At 42.9% G+C, this 27,558-nt stretch overlaps 1 protein-coding gene across 1 annotated transcript in view; it reads right to left on the bottom strand.

Annotated features, from left to right (window-relative positions):
• Nucleotides 1-26,631, bottom strand: part of RGSL1 (regulator of G protein signaling like 1) — a 1,267,980-nt gene extending 1,241,349 nt beyond the window's left edge. Inside the window, exon 1 of the mRNA XM_044086788.1 lies at nt 25,773-26,631. Within this exon, the coding sequence (XP_043942723.1) occupies nt 25,773-26,631 (859 nt within the window). The remainder of the gene's footprint in view (nt 1-25,772) is intronic.
• Between the last annotated feature and the right edge of the window lie 927 nt (nt 26,632-27,558).

The following is a 27,558-nucleotide window of genomic DNA, read 5'->3' as shown; positions in this document are numbered from 1 at the left end:
TAAAGCAGTACTTATGAAAGGAAAGCATTAGCTTTGTCAAGAATGATGAAAAGAGGGTAATTGCCTGAATGGCTACTACCAGTGCTGATCTTACTACAGCTTCACTATGCTAGGATACAATGCTCCTTTGCTTCTTCTCTCACCAGAAGTAAACAGTAACACCAATCCCAAGATGAGAAGCAGGCCACAGTTTTTTTTTTGGTGATCAACAGTCTTGCCCCAGATGATGCAAAGGTCTGCAGGTTTGTTGTAGACTTTTCCTGGTGAATGCCTTGAGGTAACTTAATTTCAGAATATCACACACCAATCAGGAAGATCCAACACAGACACTCACTGCCCCATCAGTAACAGTCAGGGTTTGGGGAAATTTGCTGTCTCCTCTAAGTGATTTCTCTTCTGCCAAACTCAAGCTCTGGAATTTGAAAAGACAAAGGATGTTGGTGCTGGGACCAAACATACCATATATAATTGTATGTTTCTCAAGTGGAATCTTGCCAGCGGTATCATGAGAATCACAGATGGTATGAGACCCAAAATCTTGAGGTATTCCCCTTCAGTGACTGAAGACCGAGTGGAAAACCTTAGAAGCAGATTTTGTTATAGATCTACTTTTTTCCTGTGGAAGAAAAGTTCTTTGAACTGAGATATTTAGCTGACACCCCAGAAACAGAACCTTGTGTAAAGGAGTCAAAAAGACTTATGAATGTTCTCTTGGGAATCCCTGACTGTGTAGAATATCTCTCACCCAACTGAGACATTTCTGGCACATTGAAAAAGACTCTACAAATGTAAGCAAGTCATCTAAATATGGAAAATGTGGATACCCTGTAGCCTGCAATGAGCTCTGGATCTAGATACTTTTTTGAGCACTCGTGGCGCAGTGGATGGTCCATAGGGTAAGGCAGAGAACTGATAATGTGATCTAAACATCGGTCTATATTAGAAACGTTAAAGCTGACTTTCGAGAATACGTTTTCATCGACACATAAATGTCGATGTACGAAAAGAGAGAACAACACAAATCGCGAAAGTGAGAATGCCGAATGTATTTCTTTGGCCAGCAGGGTGATTGTGCGGATGAGGAAATAAATCCTTTTCCCCACTGTAGTGCGGTCTTGGAGTTGCTATATTTAAGTAGGGGGGTGGGGGGGTGCAGGGGGGCTTGCCCCCCTGCAAAAACATTTAGAAAAGTGTTTTACTTTAGGTTTGTTCACTTAGGTTACCTGTATGGCACTGTTGCTTCCGGTATCACGTTCGGTGTTCTCACTTTTGCTATTTGTGTTGTTCGCTCTTTTCGCACATCGACATTTATGTGTCGATGAAAACATATTGGCGAAAGTCAGCTTTCGCATTTCTAATATAGACTCTCCAGATATACAACATCTTAAGAAAAGCCTGATGTCTGGGTGAACAGGATCTGACGATAAGCATCTTTTAAACCCAGTGTTACCAGGAAACTTAAATGAGGGAGAAGAGGTAACAGATTGTGAAGTGAGAAGTATTTTGAACTTGGGCACTATCACAAACAGGTTTAGAAAACAAAAGATCCAGAACTGGTCTCCAAGCATCCTCTTTTTTGGCACTAAAAACATCCTTGAATAAAAACCTTCCTATCCTGGGAAGGAGGAAATGGTCCTATCATTCCCTGAGACAGCATGTGCTGAAAAACAGGGAAATAGAGAATTCTGGTCTGCTGGAAGAGGAAATACCCCCTCAGAAGGAGGGATTTCTTCCCACTGCCATCTGTAACCTTGATGAATGATCTACAGAACCCATTTGCCAGAAACTATCTGTTTCCACAGAGAAAAGTGAATATTCATTCATTCTGGAAGTGGAAAGGGACTGCTGGGCTGGGAGCGGGCATCAAGATCCCTTAAATAATCATCCTGACTTGTTGGACAGTTCTTGATTTTGGGACTGCTTCTTAATCGTCTCCTTACCTGCATTTTAGTGAGACTATTTTGTTTTTTTACTGAAACTGGATAAAAGGTTAGATAATCTCTTAGAAATGTTGGAAAAGGAGGGCTGACTACCTAAGCCCCTCCCTCCCTCTTTGATTGCTACTATTAGTTGTGTAATCTAAGTACTTTTCCCACCCATTAGTCTACATAGATCCAGAATACTGAGTGAGCCCCCAGTAAACAAGTATTATAGCAATAACCCACGCCTGGGTGTGGGTAATGCTGGATTTACCCACAGTTGGCGTGGTTTGGTCCCGAGGCGGCCGAGGACCAAACAAAGACAACCGTGGGTAAATCCAGCATTACCACACCCAGAAGTGGTTATTATTATAATGACATTATTTAAGAAAAGAAAAATTACTTTTCTTAAATAATGGCATTGTATAATGCCTCTTTGCTGCCCTTCCGCAGCTGTCTGGTGTTCAGCAGTTCTGATGTACTGCGCATGCCTCGCAGTACATCAGAGCTGTGGGCAAAAGCAACGGAGAACACAAGATCTCCGTTGCTTTTTACTATCTCGCTATGTAAAATGGGTTAAACATAGCGAAACAGCTTTAAAATAAGCAAGGGAGATCTCCGTTGCTTATTTTAAACTGTCTCGCTATGTTAAACTCATTTAACATAGCGAGACAGGTTTAAAGCAACGGAGATCGCAAGATCTCCGTTGCTTTACACTAATGTCGCTATGTTAAAGGAGTTTAGCATAGCGAGACAGCTTTAAAAAGCAACGGAGATCTCCGTTGCTTTTTAAATCTGTGTCGCTATGTTAAACTCTTTTAACATAGCGAGAATGTTTATACTAACGGAAAAAGTCCGGGCGACCGGACCTTTTTCCGTTAGTATATTGAGGGATTTACAACGGGCACGCTGGTTGGGCTGGCCAATCAGCGTGCACGTTTTAGATTAGGCATTGTATAATGTTCGAGTTATCCTTCCCCACTACAAACCATCATTTTCACAGAGCTCCCATCTGCTTAGCATCCTTGCCATAATCTGAGAGTGCCCTGAATAAATTCAGTGCTATCCTTGGCAGAAAAGATTTATTTTACTGTTTTGTACTTTAACTGCTTTATCTGCTGATTTTTTGGCACTTTAAATAGGTTCATAGGTGTGTACTAGGCTAATGGCCCTGGGGCCTTTACAAGCCTAGCCATAGGATTACCCTGGCATAGTGCTGCCCGACCTTAGTTCCCAGTGCCTCTGTCAAGTAGAGCCACAGGAGTTATCCTAGGGGTGAATTTTCTGTTTCCCATCCACTCATCAAGATTTCTCTTGAAGAGGGTCAGCGAGGTGCTCTGCTTGACATATATGGGAAGTCTGTTCCATAGCATGGGCAGTCTCTGGGTTATGAACCTGTCCCTCCAGCATGTTCTGTTAACTGTGGTAATGAGGTTGAGGTCTCTGGAGCATGTGGTGCAGAGGGACTGGGACTTCTTTAGATGTATCATTTCTAACAGCTCTGGTTCAGATATGGCTTTGTAAGTCAAGCAGCTCTAAGTAGGCGATATGACACAGAGAATAGTTTGAGTTTTTTAGTCTGTCCATATAGGACAAGTGTTTAAGGCCTTGGATCCTCTTTGTGAGGTACTTTTGCAGCATCTCCAGTTGTTGCAGGTATCTAGTGAGGTACATGCCAAATGGGGCATTGTACTCAATGACTGGCTTAATGAGGGAAGAGATATCGTACTGCTGGATTGCTGAGAACTGCATTTTTAAATGTTATTGTGGAATTTGCTATTTTGCATGTTTGTTGGTACTTAACTATTGAATTCCTGCAAGTTTGGCCCTGATAAAGGGCCCCAATAAAGCATCCTTATTAGTTTGCATCAACAAAGCACCCTTAACAACCTGAATTGGGGTTGGCATAATAGTTAAGGTAATTACCTTACAGACAAACGGTATGAGGTTGGACTCTCACTAAAGGGAAATTTGCTAGGCTTGGTCTACAAGGACAGGCAGCCTAAAATTTAGTGGGGGGATGGCATAATGGTAAAAGGTGTTTACCTTACAAACACAAGGTGCAGGGTTTGATTCTCACATGGGTCCTAATTGGCTAGGCTTGAAATGGCCCACAAGGGTAGTTAGCCTAGTACTAATATATGAACCTATGAACCTCAATACACCACCCCTTATAGCTCACCAATCAAAGGACTTGACAGTATGAATATGCAATTTCCAAAGTTCTTTCTAGCCACCTTGGAGGTTATGGGCATCCTGAGACAATGTAGCAACTGTCTCATGCTTACTGACAACCACTTAATCCTTAAAGAAGCAGACACAGTATGCGATATATGTACTTACACAATGACACTGGAGGCTAAACTCTCACAAACAAGTGCTCATCAGGTTGTTGAAACCACGCACACAATACCCACCTCACATAGCACACAACACACACACAGATTAACATATGCTGAGGCACTTAAAAACAATCTCGCTAAACAAAAAAGATCACCTAGACTGCCCATTGTCAAAGCTATACTTCAGCAAGCCAAATGCACTCAGAAAAATCAGCAACTAACACCACATGAACTGTCTCTCTCAGTGGAACCCCAAGCACTAAACCCCTAAGGAAAGCAAACACACTTCTCAGGACTCTCGTCATAGGGGACTCCATTGTAAGATATACTGATGCCCTCTGATACCGAACAAGAGAATATAATTGTTAATTGCTTATCAGGAGCACAGATCTGCCAAATTACATACCCACTCAAGTCATTATGCCACAGGTACCAGTTTGATTCCATCATATTCCATGTAGGTGTAAATGACCTGGGATGTTCCTCCCTGGACTATATGAAGAGAGATGTCATGTTGCTCTCACACTATGTGTCTCAGGCTGGTATGTGCCTAGCATTGAGCAGCATATTACTATCACAGAGGATGATTCCACAACATGATCAAAAAAATGAGTAATTTCAACAATGAGCTGTATTTCTGGTGTCATTCTGAGGGGATCCAATATTTGTCATCTGGGGGGAATGGTTAATAGTCCACGTTACTTTGCCAGAGATCGCCTGCACCTTTTTCATTTATGCTTTCGAACACTGGCAAAAACTTTATTCCCCCCATGTGCTTTTTTTAGGCAATGCCAAAATGACAAACCTACCAACATAAATCAAGTCAACTGAACCTCAAGGTGTTACTGCTCAATACTAGGAGCCTAAACAAAAAACTGCACTCTCTCCAAGTCCTCTTCACACTCAGGAATACACATCTGTACAGTTACAGAGACATGATTGAAAGCATCAGAGAATAACCTGGAAGTTCAAGGCTTCTGTGCCGTCCAGACTTTTAGACCAGTAGCTGCATAGACAAGGGCTAAAGGTGGTGATGTCTAGTTATACATCAATAAGAAGCATAACACTAAGGTGGCCAGACAAGAAGAAGGGCTGGCATTCCTACACATGCAGATCACCACAGATAAAATCCCCTACAATATCCTAATTGGCTACATGTCACCCTCCATGTCCCAAGAAGCCCACAATGCATATTTGAACCTACTGGAGACACTTACCATCCCACCTAATATCCTATTCATGACAGACTTTAATTACCACTCTATAGACTGGGAATCCTACATGGCCTCAAATGTGCAGGCACACTGATTCCTGTACTTTGTGACTACAAACAGCCTTGGCCAAACAGTGAATACTTCCATTAGAAGCTCCAACATATGCTCACAAATATGGGAAAATGCTACATCGCCCCATGTCTCATCATCCTTGGTAAGGTCAGATCATAAAGCTGCCTCCTTTGAAATCAAAATCAACACCGTAATCTCATTAAAACCAGTAACATGAGCTATTCCAAGGCAAATTACCTTTTATTAAGTAATGGTTTATCAAAATTCAATGCTCCTCCAAATCCAGAGAATACAGCAGCCTATGCTGAATTACTCTTAGAACCTCAATACAAGCTATATCAATGGCTGCATAGAAGCTGCTGTACCTACTAGAAGTAAGCCCAAGAGAAGCACCAGAAACAAACCGTCCTGGTGGCATTCCAAATTAAACAGGATGTACAACAAAAGAAAAATAAAATTATAGTAAAAATCATGAAGGTTACTTCCTATAAAGATAAAAACTTTCTCATCAAACTACTCAACAAATAACTTTGGGGTTAAGATAGCCTCCCAGGTGAAGGACAACCATAAGGCCTTCTTCAGCTATGTCAGAAACCTCAAGTGCAGCACACAGCAATGTGCTAAACTAGTGGTTAATGGTGCCATATTCACTGAGCCTGGTGAATTACCAAACTTGTTAGCAGACAAATTCATTTCCAACTTTACCCCTGTCTCATCCACAACCATCCCTCAAGAAATACCCTCAAACATAACCCTTCCAACTATAACTAGGGAGCATGTACTGGCTGCGCTCACTAAAGGAAAGAAAACACAGCCTAAGGAGACCCCAATAATATCCCAGGATGCCTCCTGAACAGTCTAAAATATGAACACCTGGAGTCATTATTTAACTATATTCTTAAAACAGGCTTTGTGCCATAAGAATGAAGGACAGCGACGATCATCCCCCTCCATAAGGGAGGACGTCGACAGATCCTGGAAACTGCAGATCCATTAGCCTGACTAGTCTTATTTGCAAATCGAGGGAATGAATTATCATCAGATTTATCAACAAGGACATAGGAGACCTCCAGACTATGGATCCATCCCAGTTAGGCTTTGTCAAAGGAAGGTCATGCTCACTGAATGTTGTGGACTTCTTTGAAAAGGCCACTAAAGCAATGAATGAAGGAAAGACAATGTATAGTGCCTACCTAGATCTGCCTAAAGCATTTAATACAATACCTTGTTCGGACATTGTCAACAAACATATGGACCTGGAAATAAGCCCCTAACTGGCTCACTGATAGGAATCAGGAGGTTAGAATTGGTGAAGCCACCTCTATAAAAAGGTTGGTTATCAGTGGAGTATTCCAGCCCTCTGTGCAAGGGCTTCTTCTCTTTTGACACCAAATTTTCAGAAGTCAAAGCTAATGTCAAAGGCCACTGGCTAACCAAGTTCACAGATGATTACAAAATGGGAGCAGTCATTGAATCCCCCCCCCCCCCAAGACGAGAACACCCTACATGCCTGGTGGCAAAGCCATGACTTAAAACTCAATGCCAAGAAATGCATTATAGTACATTTTGGGAAGTTGACCACCCCAGGTAACTACACCATCAGCAAAAGACCCCTAAAAGTTGATTCAGTAGTCAGGGATCTGGGAACGCATGTAGACAGTAACCTAACCTTCGGCCAACATATGTCCAAAGTAGTAAGAAAATCCTTATACGTTGCTCAGCTTATAAGCAAGGGCATTACATCTAGGTCCAGAGAAGACATAATACCACTGTACTCCACCCTCATCAGACCCATAATAGAGTATAATGACCCCTTTGTTATGCACCTGACCGGATACATACAGCAGCTGGAACGTCCACAAAGGTTCCTTACTAAAAGAATACAAGGAGTAAACAAAGTGTCCTGTGTTGATTGCCTCAAAGCCCTGTCTCTTTACTCATTACCATATAGACTTCCGAGAGGTGGTCTTCGCCTAGCATACAAGGCATTCCTGGCCCCTTTTTTGATGAACCTTTTACACATACATAAAATAAACATCATCAGAGTTACTAGATTAAAAGACCCAAATTTTGCTTGTGACATAAATAGGACATGTTGGAGAGACAGATATGTTTCTCAGAGCATTCCCATTCTCTGGAAAAGGTTCCCCATCCATGAGAAGCAGAGTTCCTCCCTATCCCTATTTAAGCACAACTTGGAACAATAGATGGATAATCAGAAATTCACCCCTAGTCTGGTGCCTATGTCTCTGATGGACAGAGGCAGTCAGGAAATCACCCCATATATAAATCAAATTTTTAGGTCACATTTGGGTTTCAAGGTCAGGCTGATAAGGGCCCTGTTGGTTGTTAACCTAATACACTCCTATGAATCAATGAAAAATCTTGAGCGATTCCCTGTAACAACTTACCCCTTTCATCAAACTTTTTGATAACTTCTTCTGCAGAGGAGTCAAAAACTCTCTAGCCAAAGGAGAATTTAAAATCTAATTTTTCACATTATCTGGGACGTTCTGAGAATGAATCCAGGCAAACCTCCTCCAAAGGGCACCAGTGGGCATAATCCTGGAAGAAGTATCAACTGAGTCATACACTAACTGTAAACAATGAGTTGATAACCTGAGAAATGGAAGAAACTAAATTATTTAAAGCAGATTGTTCTTCACAAGAAGAAACTACAGACAAAACATTCACCATACTTCAACGGTTAGTCAGAATAAACTTTAATATATCAGCCTGACAAATTAAAACTTCTGAAAATCAAAGTTGTAGAAGCATACACTCTTCCTTATACTTATTAATAATCTTCTGATTCTTGTCAGAAAGAGTAGGGCTGAAATTAAGTAAATGTTTAGCAGCAGCAGGATTAACTAAATCTATAGGTGCTGGGTCAGGTTTGGGATGAGTGTATAAATACTTAAAAGACTGAGGAACTTGATATATTCTATATGGCTTTTTTAGGGGCAACAGACTGACTATCAAGAAGATTACAGGTACTGACACACACATCCTCCAGAACTGACAGAACTGGAGGAATAGGTGCAGGTTCTGGAAATTCTTTCTTTAACAGCTCATAGTATTACCTGAAGAATTGAGAAACATCAGTGTTCTCCCATGAAAATGCTGGCACATTCTGGACACAAATCTCAGAAAAAGAGAAACCTCTGCTGGGAAAATCAGAAACTGAGCTCTCCTCTGACTGAATCAAACAACTTAAGAGAAATCCTGCATTTGTCCCTTCATCTTCCTGTCCAGGTTCAGATTCTTGAATCTCTTCAGGAAAAGTAATATCTCTGTCTCTCTCTCTTTTACCAGAAACCACTTTATAAGAAGGATCAGTAGGCTGCATTAAACCCAAAGCCAGTTCTAGTAAACCACTCCTGTCTAAAAAAAATTGAAGAGGTGTAAGATACCTGCTTAGTTTTTCTGTTTCTTTTTGACAGGAAAAATAGGGTCATTATTTATTGCAGCAACAGCTTCCCCAGGGATGTGCACAACATTCTGACTAAACAGAGATGTCTTCCATGTTCTCTTTCCCAGGATGGATAAGAGTGGCTTTTCCTTGCCCACTAAGGGGACTGCAACAGCCGCTAAGGATATGACTAAACCCAGGTCCATAGTGGCTGTAGGTGCTACACTAGAGGGAGCCAGGTAAAAGATAAGCGGTCTGAAGAACAAGCTATAGCCATGGCAGAGTCACCCACCTGTGGCTGAGGAAAATTGTTAGCCTGTTGTGTTGTTAGGGGCTGTTTGCTTAACTTTTTCTTTTTGTAGCTAGAAGGACCTACAATGGGACCAGTAGTCTGCTGCATGGTCAAACTGAAAATGGTGCCTCTTTCCTGGGGAAAACAAGCAGCAACAGACAGTAAAAAATTAAAGTGGTTTTCACACAAAAACACAGTAAAAAACACACATTGTCAGCCTCAAAAAGTACAAGAAACAATTTTCCACAGTAAAATGGTTTTCAGTTACTTTAAACAACTTTTAATCTGACAGAAAAAAGTGTACCATTTAAAAGTGCAGTTAGGTCTTGTGGCAGTCCATTAAAACACAAACCCCTAGCTTAAAAATAACTTTCCTAAACAGGAAAGTACAATAAAACAATCATTTTTTTTTTAATGTTATAGGTTTTCCTCAAAGGGAACGTATCTGCCCAGAAAAGAAACAGCATGAGCTGACCGATGATCCTTGAAAAACAGCAGAAAAGTGATCTTTTTGTTGGCAAGAAAACTCTGAAGAGCTTGGCACCTAAACCTGCCTTTTCAGTTAGGTCAGCTTGAGCTGGCTGACAGTTTGGGCATGTGGAAGGTGCTCTGAAGCTTGGAAGCTGGAAGGCTGTTATATCCATATAAGCTAAGGGTATTATAGTAATGATCAGTGTGTGATGAACATAAATAAATAAATACACCTCTAACCACTTGCCATCATCAGGGTTCACCTCCAATCTAGGCTGACAGTAGCAAGATTAACTATGCCCCACTCGTACCATACAGGTGACAAGCTGCTGTAAATTCCAGCTCCTCCCCAGCTTAACAATTACTAGTGCTCTTGATCACAATGATAGTGACAGTACATGCTCACCATCCTGCTAGCAAAAAGAAACTTCCAAAATACCCATGGATCCCATTATCAAATGTAATTTCTTATATGGCTTAATGTAATGCAAAAAAAATGAACTTTCCATTTTCCTGACACACACTCTTTTGTAGTCCCTAGTCTGCACTCCACAACACAAACACAGCATCATGATCAGAGAATGATTTACTGCTTGCATACACTTTAAGTAATTATAGTTATGTAAGCCTTCTGTTTTGTAGGCACTGGCATAGCATGGATGCCCCTATTCCTCCCATTCACCACTGGAGATCCCAGTATCCTGTTTCTCAGTCTGTTATACCTGTTCATACACAGCTGACTTTTCCCTCACTCCTTAAATCATATTCTTCACACATTTAAATCATATTCTACACAAATGTCTAACTCTTGCTACACCCAACCTATGCAAGAAGCAAGTGAGGTATATGCTATTTCTGTTATGAATTATACTTCACTGGCAATGTTTTTGTCAGCTAGTTGAAATGCCATATGACACTCCTGCCTAGCTACCCCATACTGCTGACATTTTATCACAAAGCAATCAGATGGGCCATCGGTGCTGCAAAGCATGTGGAGAATTCAAGAATATCAGTGAGTCATGCTCATAAATTTGGGTCTATATTATAACATCAAAGTTCAAAAACTTTGAATGTTATTATATCGAACCCAGTAGAGCGAACGCTTGAAACTGCGGAGCGAAGTTTACAGACCGGGTTAAGGTAAGTGTGTGAATGAAGGTGAGTGTGCGATTGGGCGTGGGTTAGGTGAGTTAGAGTTAGGGTACAGGTCAGGTAAATGTGCGATTGTGTGGACGTGTGGGTTAGGGTAGGGTAGGTGAGTTAGGGTTAGGGAGTGGGTAATGTGAGTGTGTGATAGTTAGGGACCTTAGGGTTAGGGTTGGGTTATGGTAAGTGGGTAGCTAGTGGTGTATGTCTGGTTTAGTGTAGAGTTTCATGAAGTGCATGTGTGTGGATTATTTATTTTGGTGTGCTTGAGTTGTATGTATGCTTGTCGGAACAGCAAATTTTTTCCCTGGGAAAAAATTCACTATCCTGACTGTTCGGTTTTCTGGTGTTTCGTTAGAATGTGGTCGATATTATAACATTCAATGTTTTTAGACTTTGGTGTTATAATATAGACCCATAAATTGAACCCATTTTAAATGAATAATACATTTTGAAAAAAATCTAAAACTAAACTGCAAAACTTATATCAAGTAATTCCTCAGTTCTGTATCTAAAGCATTTAAGATTATTCCTGAACTGTTGTTTCATTTGCTTAGTTTATACTGTGGGCCAGATTCATGAAGGCTTGCATGGAGGCTAAGAGCAGAGTAAGCCGGCAAACAGCCAATATGTCTGCCAAGCGATCCAGCAACAGCCAGCAGGAGCGTACATGAGAGCTCCTAAAACTACTCTTGCACGAACAGCGTCATGTTATGTAAATTACCTCATTTGCTGCTGAAAGCTATGCAAATGAGGTAATTTTGTGATCCAGGAAACACTAACCTGTCCGTGAAAGAGTAGAGTGATTTGAGAAATGTACTCCATTGGTAACGGAGTACCATTCTACAAATAGCAAAACGGAGCTATGACAGCTCCAAATAAAGGATGCATCCAGTTGAGGAAGCATGCCAATGGCCAAATATAAGGCCATTGGCATTTATATCTGTTGCAAAATAATAAAAATACATTTGTTTCCCCGATCTCTGATGTTTAAGCGTAGTGCAGCTCCGCACAAACGTGCGGCGCTATAAAAACCAGAAAATAAAAATAAAAAAGCCAAAAATAGGCAGTTTATTAAAAATATTCTTCTGCCATGCAGGTGAACGGCAGGCTGAAGACAACATGGCTACTGAGTAGTGGTTGCTAAGGGGGGAAGCTCAGTTTGAGAGATGTAACCAAACATTAGTAGGCAATCCTATGCAAATGAGGATAAGGATAGTGAATCCCAATTTTCCCTGCCATGTGAACCATGTCCCTAGAGTGTAAGTGTAGGATTAGGGGAGTAGTAGAGTAGAAGATAGGTGACATCATGGGGGGGTATGTATGAAAGACTGTAAGCTTACTGGAGCAGATTGGCATGTGTTTGCTGTGAGTTACTCAGGACTGGAAGAGGCGTGTCTACAGTTGTCTTAACTGAAACCCAGAAACTGAAGGTGTACGCCGTGGATATCACTAAAGTTTCTTGCAAAGATGCTTACACTGTGTGCGCGTGTGTGCGCGCCTGTAAACCCGTCTAAGCCTGTGGGCGCATGTGTGCACCTGTGTAAGCCTGTGTGTGCAGATGTGCACCCGCGTAAGCCTGTGTAAGCCTGTGCGCGCGTGTGCGCTCGTGTGCAAGTGTTTGCGCTTGTTTGTGCAGCACTGCCCTCTGTGGAAACAGAAAGGGAAAAGGAAGGAAAAGAAGTAGTAGGAAGTTAACCTAGGAGAACTAGCAGAGCTGCCAGGTGAAATCAATCCGAATCAGCCAATTACACAAGCAGTACACTAGCCCAGCCCAGCCCAGCACTTAAAACTCTGCAAACAACATTCCCCCATGTTTTACTCAGAAGCACTGCAGCACTGCAGTATACAAAGAGAAGTGAAAACTTAAAAAGCTTAACTCAGACAAAAAATGTTAGGGGCTGCCACTGCTATTACAAGGCAACATGTGCAAGATGCTGAAGGTGGTGCCATTACGAATGCTGCTGAGCAACCCACAGTGAGGAGACGGAGAAGAGTGTACAGACCCAGGGTAACCTACCAGGAGCTACATGAGCTGGAGATAGTGGAGTGCTATAGAGTGGACAGAGACCTCCTGCAGCAAATTGTTGAGCTGTGCAGGCCACGCCTCACACACAGAACCAACAGAGGGGAACCCATCCCAGTGGAAACCAAGGTATGCATTGGCCTAAGAATACTAGCAACAGGTACCTTCCAGAGACCAACTGGTGATATGATGGGGATTTCACAGGCATCAGCATCCAGGGTACTGCACCAGTTCCTGAATGCCATGTCAGCACATGTCGGTGATCATGTATATTTCCCCAATTCCCGTGAGGCATTGGCCAGCAATATGCTTCTCTTCCAGCAAATAGTGCAATACCCTGAGGTAGTGGGTGCAATTGACTGCACGCACATACACATCAAAGCACCAGCCGTTGAGTGGGGTAGGGCCTACATCAACCGCAAGGGCTTCCACTCCATCAACTGCCAGGTCATGTGCGATGCCCAGGGCATAATACTGAATGTGTGTGCTGGCTGCCCTGGAAGCTACCACGATTCCCATATCTGGACACTGAAGTAGCTGTACCAGACATTTGCCAGTGGGGACATCCCTGACAGTCACCTAGTGGGGGATGCTGGATATGCACTGGAGCCGTGGCTGATGACACTCATCAGAAATGCACACACACCTGAACAAGAACACCATAATGAGGCACACGCACAAACACGAAATGTAATCAAGCGTGTGTTTGGGATGCTCAAGTCACGGTTCCAGTGCCTGGACACATCTGGTGGAGCCTTGCAGTACTCACCAACTACATGTACCCAAATTGTCATGGTATGTGCCATGCTACACAATATGATCCTGTGAAAACAGCTGCAGCAGGAACAGCATGGGGCAGGGCCAAACAGCCCCGCACCATTGCCAAGGCCTGCACAGGCACAGCTTGACTCGGTGGACGAATAACCTGAGCCTGCCCCAGTAGGCAGAAGGAGGCGTGCCCAGAATACCTTGGCCTTGGCAAAGAGGCAACGCATAGCACATACACTGGCTCAGTAGGAACCTTGGAAATGATACCTCTCTCTGACTCGCACATAAAATAAAAGGGATGCCTAATGTGACACTACCTGTTTTCAAACATATATAGGGAGTGTACTATGTGCATCCGACATAGGCAGCCCTGCAGCACCACCTGAGGCATGATTGTCATGTTTTAAGCAATATAAAGCAGTGCTAAGCAGCTTTTACCACTATTTAGTATATGTAAACAAAATTGCCTGTGCTAACTAGTGCAACGTCGGGCAACGTTGAGCAATATTGGGCAAGGTCGGGCAAAGTTGGGCAAAGTTGAGCAAAGTCAGGTAAACATGCTCATATTTGCTTTACTGTTCCTTAAACAGTCTGGTCTGCCCAGCATGAAAATAAAAAGCAGTGACAGGGCTCGAACCCAGGATACGGTGCACTATAGTCACAGTATTGAACCACTAAGCCATGACAGCATTACACTGGCACAGACACAGCAGGACAATTGTACACTAATGCAAACACAAAGAAATGCTGTATCATGACCCTAAAGAGGCATATGGGTAACCTCCCCCACAGGCCTATGCAGACAGAGAACAGCAGGCCAGGTGATGTGATGTGGGTTGGGTAGGCTATGAAGTCGCAATCTAATATACGTGACATTGGATGCTAAGATCCGTAGTACAGTAGTATGCCTCAAGCCAGTACGATAGGCAACAGTACAGACTGAAATGGTGTACATTACATAGCAGTGCAGGCCTAGCAAATGTGTATAATTGTCAGGTGAACCCCTCATCCTATGTACACCCACAGTAACAATCAGGTGTGCCCCCGGGTAGAAATGTACAAAGAATAGCTGCCCCCCCGTATGTAGAAATGTTGATGTCTATGCAAAGTGTCTCATGGAAGCCCTGCAGGCACAGCATGATCCCTGTTGAGTTATGACACAAAGGTGAGCCCTGCAGTAAAAATACAACTTGATTTTCCACACACATAAAGTATAAATGTGTATACCGGGTGTGCTCACACACTTCAACAAATGTAGTGCATTTCATTCAGCAACACACTGAAAGGTCATACTGGGCATGCTCAAACACTTAGGCCATGTCTGAGTACAGCAGTGGGCCACACATATCTGGCAGTTGCATGTGTCATCCCAGGAACCTGTCACTATTCACCAATCCTGCCTTTTGCACACAGTTATATGAAAACAGACACATATAATATATTGGAACCCTGTCATAACCAAACTATGTACTGCAAGTACTTAAGTTGTTCACAGAAAGTGAAAAAGCAAAGAAGATCAATAAACCTGCAATCAGTATTATCAACAAACAATGTGCACTCCAAATATTATCCAATCCATGTTCTGGCAAAAGAATCTGTGAAGGAGTCCATAGAGAACCATGACGCTTCCTTCCGCTATGTCATAAATAGCAATGTACACTCATATATGTCCTGAGTCAGTGCAAACTGTAAATGACTTACATTGCCAACATCCTGTCAGACAGGCCCATACATACATATCACCCTCTCACTGATAAAAGGCCCTATCATCATAGCTGGAGATTGTGAAAGCACAGATATCACATATAGAATGGTTAAACAGCTCCTTCCAAACCTGAAAACACGGCTTCTATGGGATTACATTGTTTCCCTAGCTGTGTCATAAGTGAACTCCAGAACAAACAGAGGCTGCACCTGAACAGTCTGTTGAGACTCACCCTCTGTACAGGATATGAAACTGTTGAATGTGTTACAGCAATGTTTGACACACTCCACAAGTGTTGGTGCACAACAGAACATGGGAACTATTGTCTTATAAGCCTACTAAGCCTGATCTGCAAGGCCATGGAGTCCATCATGATGGAACTCATAAACAGAGCTATTGGGAGCCTACAAACACCCAAACCTACCAATTTCGGTTTGGTCATGGGCAGATCGTGATTCCCAAACCTGCTAGACTGTTTACAAGGCAGTCACCCAGGACATACATCAATGAAATGAGCTACACATGTCCCACATAGACCTTGAAAAGCCCTTTGCCAACATCCCAGACACATGTCGTATCCACAAAATCAACAACTTGTGCATAAATACATCAGTCATCTGATGGATTGCCAACTGGGGCACAGATAGATCACACAAGGTAAGAATCGTGGTCTCCTGTACAAGCTGGTAACAACAGCTGTCCCCACATGACTCATTCCTGGGACCCCTCCTGTCTGGTGTATACTTTTCAGAAATACAGTCAAACGCACGAGGGCTATGTTTAGCAAAGTTTGTGGATGACTGCCAAAAAGTTGTCATAATCGATGTTTGGGACAACAGAGACATCCTTAAAAAGGGTCTCAGTCAGACCGATGTGGTGTCAAAAGTATGTCCTCGAGCTACAGTCATACAAATACCACATAGGTGCCAACACTCTACATATGGTAGTGATAATAAGGGATCTGTGGACAAATGTGGATAGTCATCTGTACTTCCAGAAACACATTCACAAAGTGGTCAGAAAATCATGCTATGTGCTCCCACAAACTGCCAAGGTCTTTGCATGTAGGTCAAAGGAGGTTCCCTCTACCCATCAGTCATCAGACCCGTCAGAGAGTACCACAACACACCTGCGATGAATCTGACTAGGCACCTTCAGCAGCTGGAAAGACCAATGAAGTACCTCAACAGGAGGATTACTGGCCTCAGTTACCCCATGCAACAAGACTGAATTTAACTCAATCTGTACTCTGTTGCATACTGCCTACTCAGGAGATCTCTGCCCAACAGACAGGTCCATGCCATGGCAACACTCCGAACTGCTCTGAGTTACAGCTCAATGGCACTAAATATACAGACCCAACTGATATTGCCAACATCCTGGCAGATAGGATCAGTGTTAACCTTACCCCCCCTCCCACCCATGAAAGAGCACAAATCTATAATGGAAGACTGCAAAGTTGCTGTCATCATGGCTGCACAGGTAAAAAAACACTCTCCAAAGCCAGTATCACAGCATCCATGGGACCAGATAACTTACCAGGCTGTGTTATATAGTCTCACCTCAGGCTTTGTGCCTGCTGAATGGTGCACAGTGACAGTTATCCCACTACACAAGGGTGGAGACACCATGGACCTCAGGAACTAGCACCCCATTAGCCTGATGAGCCTGCTCTGCAAGGCCATGGAATGTATCATCATACAACTTATAAAAAAGACATTGGTAATCCCCAAACTCTGGACCACAACCATGTTGGGTCTGTAAAATGCAGATCATGTCTCCTACACCTGATAGATGACACTGAAGCAGTCACCAGAACCGTAGACAAGGGTAAGGTGTTTCGCACAGCCTATGTAGATCCTGCCATGGCTTTCAACACCATCCCATACTCTGGAATTATAGATAAACCCACTAAACTAGGTATAAATTGCTATGTCACAAGATGGGTTGCCAACTGGCTTACTGACAGAACACACACTGTGAAAGTAGCAGACTCCAAGTATGACTTTGGACCAGTAATGAGTGCAGTACCACAGGGCCTAGTCCTGGGTCCTGTCCTGTCCTGTATCTACTTCCCTGAAGTAAACTTTAACATGGAAGGCCTGTGGCTAATGAAGTTTCCAGATGACTGCAAACTAGGAGCCATAATTGTAAATACTAAAGATGTAGACATCCTACAAAAGGCCCTCACTGAGACAGATGGCTGGTGTCAAAGCCATGGGCTCAAGCTCAGTGCCAAAATGTGCATTGTCATCCCCTTTGATAAAAACTCTGTAGCCATGAACTATAACATATGCGGTAGTATACTTAACACTGAAAGTGTGATAAAAGACCTTGGGTCACAGGTGGACAGTGGACACACCTATGATAATCACATCCCCACAGTAGTCAGGAAATCCTTCTATGTGGCACACCTCATCACAAAAGGTGTCTCATGCAGAATAGAAGAGAACATTGTTCCCTTCTACTCATCACTCACTAGATCCATAATGGAGTACAATGCCCCTTTTGCTATGTACCTCACAAGACATGTACAATAACTGGAAAGCCTGCAGCAATACCTCACAAAGAGCATTAGTGGCCTGAAATACATGCCATACACAGACCATCTCAAAATGCTCCAGCTGTACTCTCTCGCATATCGCCTACTCAGAGGTGATCTCTGCCTAACATACAAAGCTATGTCAGACACAGAGCTGTTGGACATGCTCCACGTAAAACACTCGCAAATCCTCTGATCTTCGGACCCAAAACCACGAGTGAAATACAAAAGAAAGGGGTGTATCCATTTACCTTATGGATACCCACAACATCAGGTTAGTGGCACAGCATGAGGCCATGGAGACCATGCAAGTGCAACTAACATTGGGCAAAGCTGCTTATCATATTGTAGCCTGCTACAGATCACCTACCTTGTCTCAAGAACCTCACTCAGTATTCCTGAGAACAGTGGAAAATATAAAGGTCCTATCAAACACCATTATATGAGGAGATTACAACTACCCAAACAGTGAGTGGGAGAATTACTTGTGTACGTCCTTTGCCCAATGTTTCCTAGAGTTTAAAACCAGAACGCCCTGGAACAGCTGGTCACCACGCCCACTAGAGGTGACAACATACTGGACCTGATCATCACCAACATGGGGTACCAGTGTTCCACGGCAGAGATAAACCCCTCGCTGGTAATATCAGATCATAAAGTGATCACACTGGACATCCACATCCCACCCCCCCACCCCCCAGTCAAGGAAACCACTGTGAAGACATTTTCAAAAACAAACTGCACACTTCCCAAGACCAAAGTGGAAAGTTCCAAAGCCCCCTTGCTATAGGATAATGCTATACAATCTGCCAAATCATTTACAAGTGCATTCTATGAGCATCTACAGGGATGCAGGGATCGAGACATGCCAAATAAAACCAAGATGCCCTCCTCCAAAAACAAGAAACCAATCTGGTGATCGTCACCCATAAAAAAGCTATACAACAGAAGGAGGAAATGAACACATGATAGAGCAAACTTCACAAAAGGAAAGGCATCACTGATCATTATTAGGAAGACACAATGATCACTCATAAAATAATCCAAGGCCAGTTTCTAAAGACAAATTGCCAAGGAATGTAAGAATAACAACCACAAATCCTTTGTTAGCTATACCAAACATTTAGGTGGCAACTTCTAAATATGCTGTCAACTACTGACAAATGGCAAGAAATACAGTGAACCAACTTACATTGGCCACATCCTGGGGGACAGGTTCAGTGCAAACTCCACCGCCATCACCCCCAAAATGGCCTGTGTCCATCCCAGAAGAATGCAGAGCCCCAGACTTCATGGACATGCAGGTAAAGACAGCCCTCTCCAAAGCTAAGAACACAGCATCAATGGGACAGGATGGTGTTCCAGGCTGCTTCTTACACCAGCCCCAAACGGAACTACACCCTCACCTACATTCACTGTCCAGACTCAACCTTACCACAGGCTATGTACCCAAAGAATGGCATACACCAACAGTCATCCAGCTCCACAAAGGGGGTGCCACAACAGAACCTGGAAACCATTGCCCTGTAGGTCTACTCAGCCTGGTCTGCAAAGCTATGGAGCAAATTATCATGGAACCCATAAACAGAGACATTGGGGACCTGCAGACACTGGAGTCTACCCAGCTTGGCTTTGTTAAAGGCAGATCCTGCCTCCTAAACCTAGTTGACTCATTTGAAACAGTTACCAAGGACATAGATGGAGGTGAAAGTAGTCCACACAGCCCACCTGGACCTCACTAAGGACTTTTGACACCATTCCCCACTCTGTCATCATGGACAAATTTACCAGCTTGAACATTAACAGCTATGTTACAGGATGGGTGGGCAACTGGCTCACAGATCAAACACACATGTTCAGAGTTGCGGGTGCCATGTCCGACTATAAACCAGTCACAAATGGCATCCCACAGGTCTTGGTCCTGGGACACCACCTGTTCAGTAGATACTGCTCAGAGGTACAGGCAAGCATGGGAGGAGTATGGCTGAACAGGTTTGCAGATGACTGCTAACTGTGGTCCATAATGGACTCTACGGCTGACACAGACATCCTCCAGAAGGGTCTTACAGAGACAGATACCTGGTGTCAAAACAATGCCCTCAAGCAGAATGCCAAAGAATGCATAATCATCCCCTTTGGATAAAACAAAGTGCACACAAATTACCACATAGGTGGTAATTCAGTATGTACGGAGAAAGTAATTATGGCCCTGGGGACCCAGGGAGATAGTAAACTCTCCTTTGATGATCACATGGCCAAAGTGTTTAGAAATTTCTTCTATGTAGCCCACCTAATGTCACCTAAAGTAACCCACTTTGTCTAGTCTGATGATGTCACCATCCTGCAAATATACCTGTGGAAAGAAGAGCTCACTGTAATGTGTATAGTGCGTTGTGTAAATGCATACTCCTCTAGTATCATAAAGTAGTTAGGTAGGGGTTTGAATCCTGCACTTGATGTGGGTGTTTGTGTCTGATCGCCTTGAAGAAGAGCAACCTTTTTGGAGACTACTAAAACACCTTAAAAGTGGTATACTTAACTTTGTCAAGTCTGACAATGTCACCATCCTACAAATATACCTGTGAAAAAGAAAACCTCCAGTAATGTGTATAGTGTGTCATGTTAATGCGTACTCCTCCAGTATCATAATGTAGTTATGTGGGGGTTGAATCCTGCACTTTACAACTGTGTGTGTGAGATCTCCTTAGGGAAGAGCAACCTTTTTGGAGACTACTAAAACACCTTAAAAGTGGTATACTTAACTTTGTCAAGTCTGATGATGTCACCATCCTACAAATATACCTGTGTAAAGAAAAACTTCCAGTAATGTGTATAGTGCGGCATGTTAATGCATACTCCTCCAGTATCATTATGTAGGGGTTTGAATCCTGCACTTGACAACTCTGTGTGTGTGAGCTCCTTAGAGAAGAGCAACCTTTTTGGAGACTACTAAAACACCGTAAAAGTGGTATACTTATCTTTGTCAAGTCTGATGATGTCACCATCTTACATATATACCTGTGCAAAAGAAAACCTCTAGTACTGTGTATAGCGCGTTGTGTTAATGCATACTCCTCTGGTATCATTAGGTAGTGGTTTGAATCCTGCACTTGACAGCTGTGTTTGTGTGTGATCTTCTTGGAGAGTAGAAACCTTTTTGGAGAGTAGTAAAACACCTTAAAAGTGGGATACTTATCTTTGTCAAGTCTGATGATGTCACAATCCTACAAATATACCTGTGGAAAAGAGAACTCCCACTAATGTGTATAGCACATCGTGTTAATACGTACTCCTCTAGTATCATAAAGTGATTAGGTAGGGGTTTGAAACTTGCATTTGACAACTGTGTGTGTGTTTGTGTGTGAACTCCTGGGAGAAGAGCAACCTTTTTGGAGAGTAGTAAAACACCTTAAAAGTGGTATACATATCTTTGTCAAGTCTGATGATGTCACCATTCTACAAATATACCTGTGGAAAAGAAAACTTCCAGTAATGTGTATAGCACGTTGTGGTAATGTGTACTGCTCTATTATCATACAGTAGTTAGGTAGGGGTTTAAATCCTGCACTTGATGAGTGTGTGTGTGTGTGTGTGTGTGTGTGTGTGTGTGTGTGTGTGTGTGTACTCTATGTGTGTGACACTGCTGGTCAATGTGTTGTGGGTTTTTCTTTTATTACACTATGACAACACTATGTGCATTGCACGTCAGGTAGCTGTGTGGCAAATACATATACGTACATGTGACCTCAATTATTTCATAGGTGGGAACCCTGCTTTCTTCATGAACACATCTGTCATCTTTGCCAGTGTGTGCTGCCGCTTTCCAGACCTTAGGTCACATCTGTATGCTTGTGACAAGCCCAGCCACTGCAGTGATCCCTGGCCTAGGTCATCCGTGTCACACACACACTCATTATGGTTTCTATTGCATAGTGTGAGTGAGGGTTTATGGCTGAGGTATATTTCAGACCTGTTCAAATGCAGCAAAGTCTGTCAATGATGGCTATTCATTACTGGTGTAGAACAACCTTTGTGGATATGCATGCAGACCCCTTATTGCTTATGTGATCCACCGAGGGATTTCAAAATACCTTTGGAACTGTGATTACCAAAGGAGAGATGATGTAACACTTGACTGCATGTACACATTGGTACCTGTTCAACATGTTTGTGGCTACTACCTATGTGGTACTGTGGGGATACTATGTTTTGTAAAGGTGGATGACTATGCTTTAGTTGGCCTATAGCTTTACAGCATGGGTTTGACAACAGGTATCTGTCTGTATGATACCCTTGTGGAGGATGTGTGTCATCTGGAGAATGCATTATAGGCCACAGTATGCATTTCCAGATGTGGACATACACTGTTGTACCTAAGACAGCTATATGCCAAATATGAGTGGTCTCAGGAATGGGTGCAGGTGAATACCACTGGTTACTGGCATAGTATAGTACCTGAAGGATCCAAATGTGTGTCCTACATCTGTGTGTCAGTTGTCAAGACATCATCTAATGATTGTTTATGGTCAGGCTGTTGAGATTATGTATACTACCAGAATGCAAAACAATGACAGATAGTAACAGTATCACCCACAGCACAGTTTCAAACCATGTCATACACACATGTGTACTCAAGTTCCACAATGTGTGTAGTACAATGCATACAGGCCACCAATAGCAACTATGGAGTGTTACTGTGTAATACAGGGCATGTCACCCTGCCCATGTGTCCGCTATGCACGTACATGCAGACAGTGCATCTCCACCATATTCACAAATGTACACCTGCAAATCTGTGCTACACACATCCCACACATACTGTCCACTCTCTAACACATGCTGCCAATACTACACACATCAGCCAAGTGGCACGTGGGCAGACAATACACTATTGGAACTAACAATGGTGTAAACAATACTACATTGACAACCATAACTTTAATGCATCATGCCTGCTCAGCTACACCTTCAAGGATATCATTACACTTTACTTGTGACAACATGCTAACATTGCTATACTGCTATAAAGTCACCGTGTACATCAACACCATGGTAGCCTGTTACTGCATCAATGTTACAGATGACAGGAGGTGGCACAGGTTTCATCATATGCATAGGGTGTGTTGTTGGTTTGCCAAAGCCCTACATTGAGCCATACAATCGACATGTATGTGTGTGTGTGTGTGTGTGTGTGTGTGTGTGTGTGTGTGTGTGTGTGTGTGTGTGAGGGTCAAGAGTACTGCTATGGGCCAATGTTGATGTAATGTGTGCGGGTATGTGTTAGCCCTAGATGTCTGGTTTCTGTGTGTGTGTGTGTCTGCATGCATACAGTTCCACCATGTGGCTGCCATATACGGGGATTTGTGGGACAGACACAGACTGTATCTGCCAGACTTTACAGATCACCGTCTCTGGCCACGGATATGGTACCTGTGCCTGGCAGGTGTGCTACTGACAGTATCAGGTACTAAGCCAGACTGGGTACTATCCTCAGAGGTGGACAGATGTACACTGGACCCAGGTCCCTGCTGGGACTGTCCAGAGCCACGTGCACGTGGTCTTCTAGGACGGTCTATGGACAGCCCACCCCCAACATTGCTGGGTCTGGTACTGGCACTACAAGAGTGGCTGTGACTTGAGGGACGTCCGCGGCAACTGCCAGCTGCTGATGTTGCTGGCATATGTCCATGTTGATGTCTCAACCATCCTGCACTGTCCTGACACATGGACATGACATTGCGGAGGACATCTAATGTCTCACCCCAATGTCTATCAGTGACCTCAGTGTAATTACGGATGGCACCTGCTAGGTCATGGATACTGTCAATTACAGCGGTGTTATGTGCCCTTAGTCCCTGTCTGGTGTACCGTTCCATACGTGCCTGTGCCTCCATGACAGCCTGGAACATGCGTGAGGTTGTAATACCTGTGGCACGTCTGCCGGGTGCATGATGAGCAGCAGTACTCCGATGAGAACCCCTGGACATCTGCCTATGTGGTACCGTTCCAGACATCTGGGTATGGCTGCTGTGTTGGGATGCATGTGCCATAGATACCACACTGTCCTGGCCAATGCCGACTGCACACTGTCCCTCAGCTAAGGGCATTGGTGATGGATGTATTGGCAGTATGACTGTGTGCATGGAAGGGGTGGACACTTATGTACTTTTGATTGTTGGCCCAACGACAGACCCTGGCAAACATGCCTGTGCTTCAACACACCTATCCTCATTATCACTATTTGGCTCAGTGACATTGGGTTCCCTGTTGCAGTGAACCAGCCCAACCTCAGCACCTGTGACAGGAAGACAGGAAACACACTTTACAACCTATACATGATTTTGGAACACATGCACACATGCACACATGAACACATGCACACATGCACACAAATACACTCCTCACTAAGGTATAAGAAAAAACGTAGCTGGATACTGCTGTTGTGTAAAAACGATTTATTCCATAAAACCAAACAATGCAAAACTAGATGAGCGCTTTCGGGTTATACCCTTCATCAGATAAAGTGCATCATTCCCTAGAATTACTTTTTAAAAAACAGTCTAACCAATCAGATTCAATAAAAAACCCGCCTTTTGCAAAGGGTGGGCTTAAGGGGGACGATTTCATTCAACCCTGGATTTCTGTGTGCTGTTAATTCCAGGATCCATTTGGATTCAGCCAACTCCGTGCTCATTTTAATGTCACCCCCCCTACAATTCAAGTTCAGATTCACAATAACCCTAAATTTAAAACTATGTGTAGGGTACTCTTTCACATGCCTATATAATGCATTGCGTTCATCCCTATTCTTAATGTTGGACATATGCTGAAGAATCCTGTCCTTCAACATCTGATTGGTCTTACCAACATAATGACTAGAGCATAAACAACACTCCGCAATATAGACTAAATTGGTGGTCCTGCATGTTGCCCTACCCTTAAATGAATACAATTTATCATTGTTGGGATGCCGAAAGTCTACTCCTTTCTTAATGAGACTACAGGCTTTGCAGGATCCACAGGGAAAAGTCCCCACTCTTTCCATGATCTTCAAACTACCTGATGCCTTCGTTTCCTTACACAACATGTCTTTCAGATTTTTGTTTCTTTTGTAAACAAACTGGGGATGGATTCCCACCATATCCCTTAGACATTCATCACTCACTATGATGTTCCAATTTTTGCGTATAATGTTACAAACCCCTCTTGCATCACTACCATAAGTAAGTGCCATTTTACGATTGTTAGATCTAACTGTACCACCCACTCTATTATATGTAGTGTTGCATGGTGCATCTAACCAAGGCTTGTATTTGGTATATCTATGCACTTTATTCCTTTCCATAACCTCTCCAACCATTTTCTCACTGTAGCCCCTATTAGTGAAACACTTGCCCAAATGGGACAACTCCTCTTCAAATTGTAAGTCATCTCTACTTAGCCTGGAGATCCTCCCAACCTGGCCCTGTACCACATTAGGAAAGGTGTGCCTTGGATGCATGCTATCAAATGATAGCAAAGTATTCCTCCAACACTCTTTCCTGAACAATTTGGAAGAGAAGCCATCCCTATTTTGCAACAGACACACATCTAAGAAATCAATGGCCTCTTTTGAAACTTTGACACTAAACCTAAAAAAGCTGGTGGTAGTGTGTAGGTAGTCTATAAATAACCTCAACTCTTCCTCTGTTCCTTTCCACAAGACAAAAATGTCGTCTACAAAACGCAAATACAGGAACAGCTGTTCTTTCCATGCATGGTCACAAAAAACAAACATCCTCTCCCAATGGGAAAGAACAAGGTTTGCATAGGTATTGGCACAGGGGGTGCCCATGGCTATCCCCTGTGCCTGCCTGTAAATACCATCAATCCCTTGAAAGATGTTGTTTTCCAATACCAGAGTCAGTAACTCAACTACCAGCTCTATCCTATTATGTGTTAGCTCTAATGTAGTGAGTAGTGTCTTGATGGCCTCTAAGCCATATTCATTGTTGATCACGGTGAACAGATTATTAATGTCCAAAGTTACCATTAAGTAATCACCCAATAACTCTTCTTGTTTAATACTTCCAATTAAAGTGAGGAAGTGTCCTGTGTCCACCAATATATGTTTCATCGAGGCTACATATGGTTTAAGAAAAACCTCTAGCCATATGGAAATATTTTCAGTGACCCAACCCCTACCCGAAACTATCGGTCTAAGGGGTGGGTCAGTTAAACTCTTATGCACCTTTGGCAACGCTTTAAAAATCGGAGTGGTCGGTTTATCAATGTACAAGAATTCTAACTGCTGTGGTGTAAACAACAATCTGTGACTCAAACAACACAGTTTACTGTGAACTCTATCTATAGTCCTTTTAACATCAATGGGATTAATAATATGATAGGTCACTGTATCCGACAATAACAATTTCAACTTATTGGCATACCAGTCCGAATCCAAAATTACTACCGAACCACCCTTATCGGCCATCTTGATTGTGATATCTGTGTAACCACATAACTTGACCAAAGCTAATCTTTGCTCATGGGTTAAATTATAATATTTATCCCTATCATTCTGTTGAAAATACTCTACCAGGTCATGATCACACTGATTTATGAACAATTGTAGGGCAGGTGTTAAAGCTGGTACAAAATCACTAGGTTTTCTCAGGTTGGATTGTGAGGTATCACTGTTGCAAAAAAGTTTACCCAACATCAGATTACGACAATAACACATAATGTCTAGTAAAGTCTCTTGATAAGTACACATTTTACTGGGGACAAATGATAGGCCTTTGTTTAATACTGCCAACTCATACTGAGTCAAATGGCGTGAAGATAGATTAAAAACAATATTATCACACTCACTAAAAGTCAATCTAGTGTCCGTCTCTTTTTCTGGAATTCCCTGTCGTCGCTTGACGAGCGTTTCCAGGGACCCTTCTTTTTCACCTGTACTGGAAGCATGTCCAAAAAAGGATTCTGCATAGATCTTGATTTAGGTCTCGCCCCTGTTCGTGTACATACATTGGTAACCACAGTGGTTTCTGAGCATTCAGTCTCATTCATGGGCCGTGTAGCTGGATCTTCTATATGAACAGAAACAGTGTTCATATCTTCCTGACCAGATTAAACTGTATTCACTGTGTTGCGGTCGCCATCTTCCACCTCCAAATTGAAAGCGGAATCAACAGCAGTATCAGTAATCGGAATATCAACCTGATCATGTTGCTTTTTAGAGGTGGAGGCAACGGAAACGGGAACTGTGCCCATAGAAGAACCAGGCGCCATGATCTCACCTGCCGTAACGCGTCGCTCATACTGTCCCGCCCTCAACTCATGAGGTGCTGTATTCCTATTGGTACCCTTGACCACATCAACAGTGGTCAGCGTTCTCTGTTTATTCCAAACAAAAATATTACCTTTAGAAAAGTCTTCATAATCTCTTCGAAGTTTCCCCATCTTCTGTGAACGTAACTTAATATCATTATCGCTAAACACGGTATATAATTCTTTCAATTTCTTTTTGCACCAATCTTCTGTGTAGTCATTCTCCAATTTGTGTTGTAACGACAAAACATCTTTCGTGAGTGTTTCAACCTCTTTTGCAAAAAAATCATTAAGTAAGTCCATATACAAATAGCTGGTTTTAATATTTATAGAT

This window comes from Protopterus annectens, chromosome 10.part0 (assembly GCF_019279795.1).
Source record: "Protopterus annectens isolate FY-2018-M chromosome 10.part0, PAN1.0, whole genome shotgun sequence".
Classification (NCBI taxonomy): Eukaryota; Metazoa; Chordata; order Ceratodontiformes; family Protopteridae; genus Protopterus; species Protopterus annectens.
This window is presented reverse-complemented; position numbering and strand designations above follow the sequence as displayed.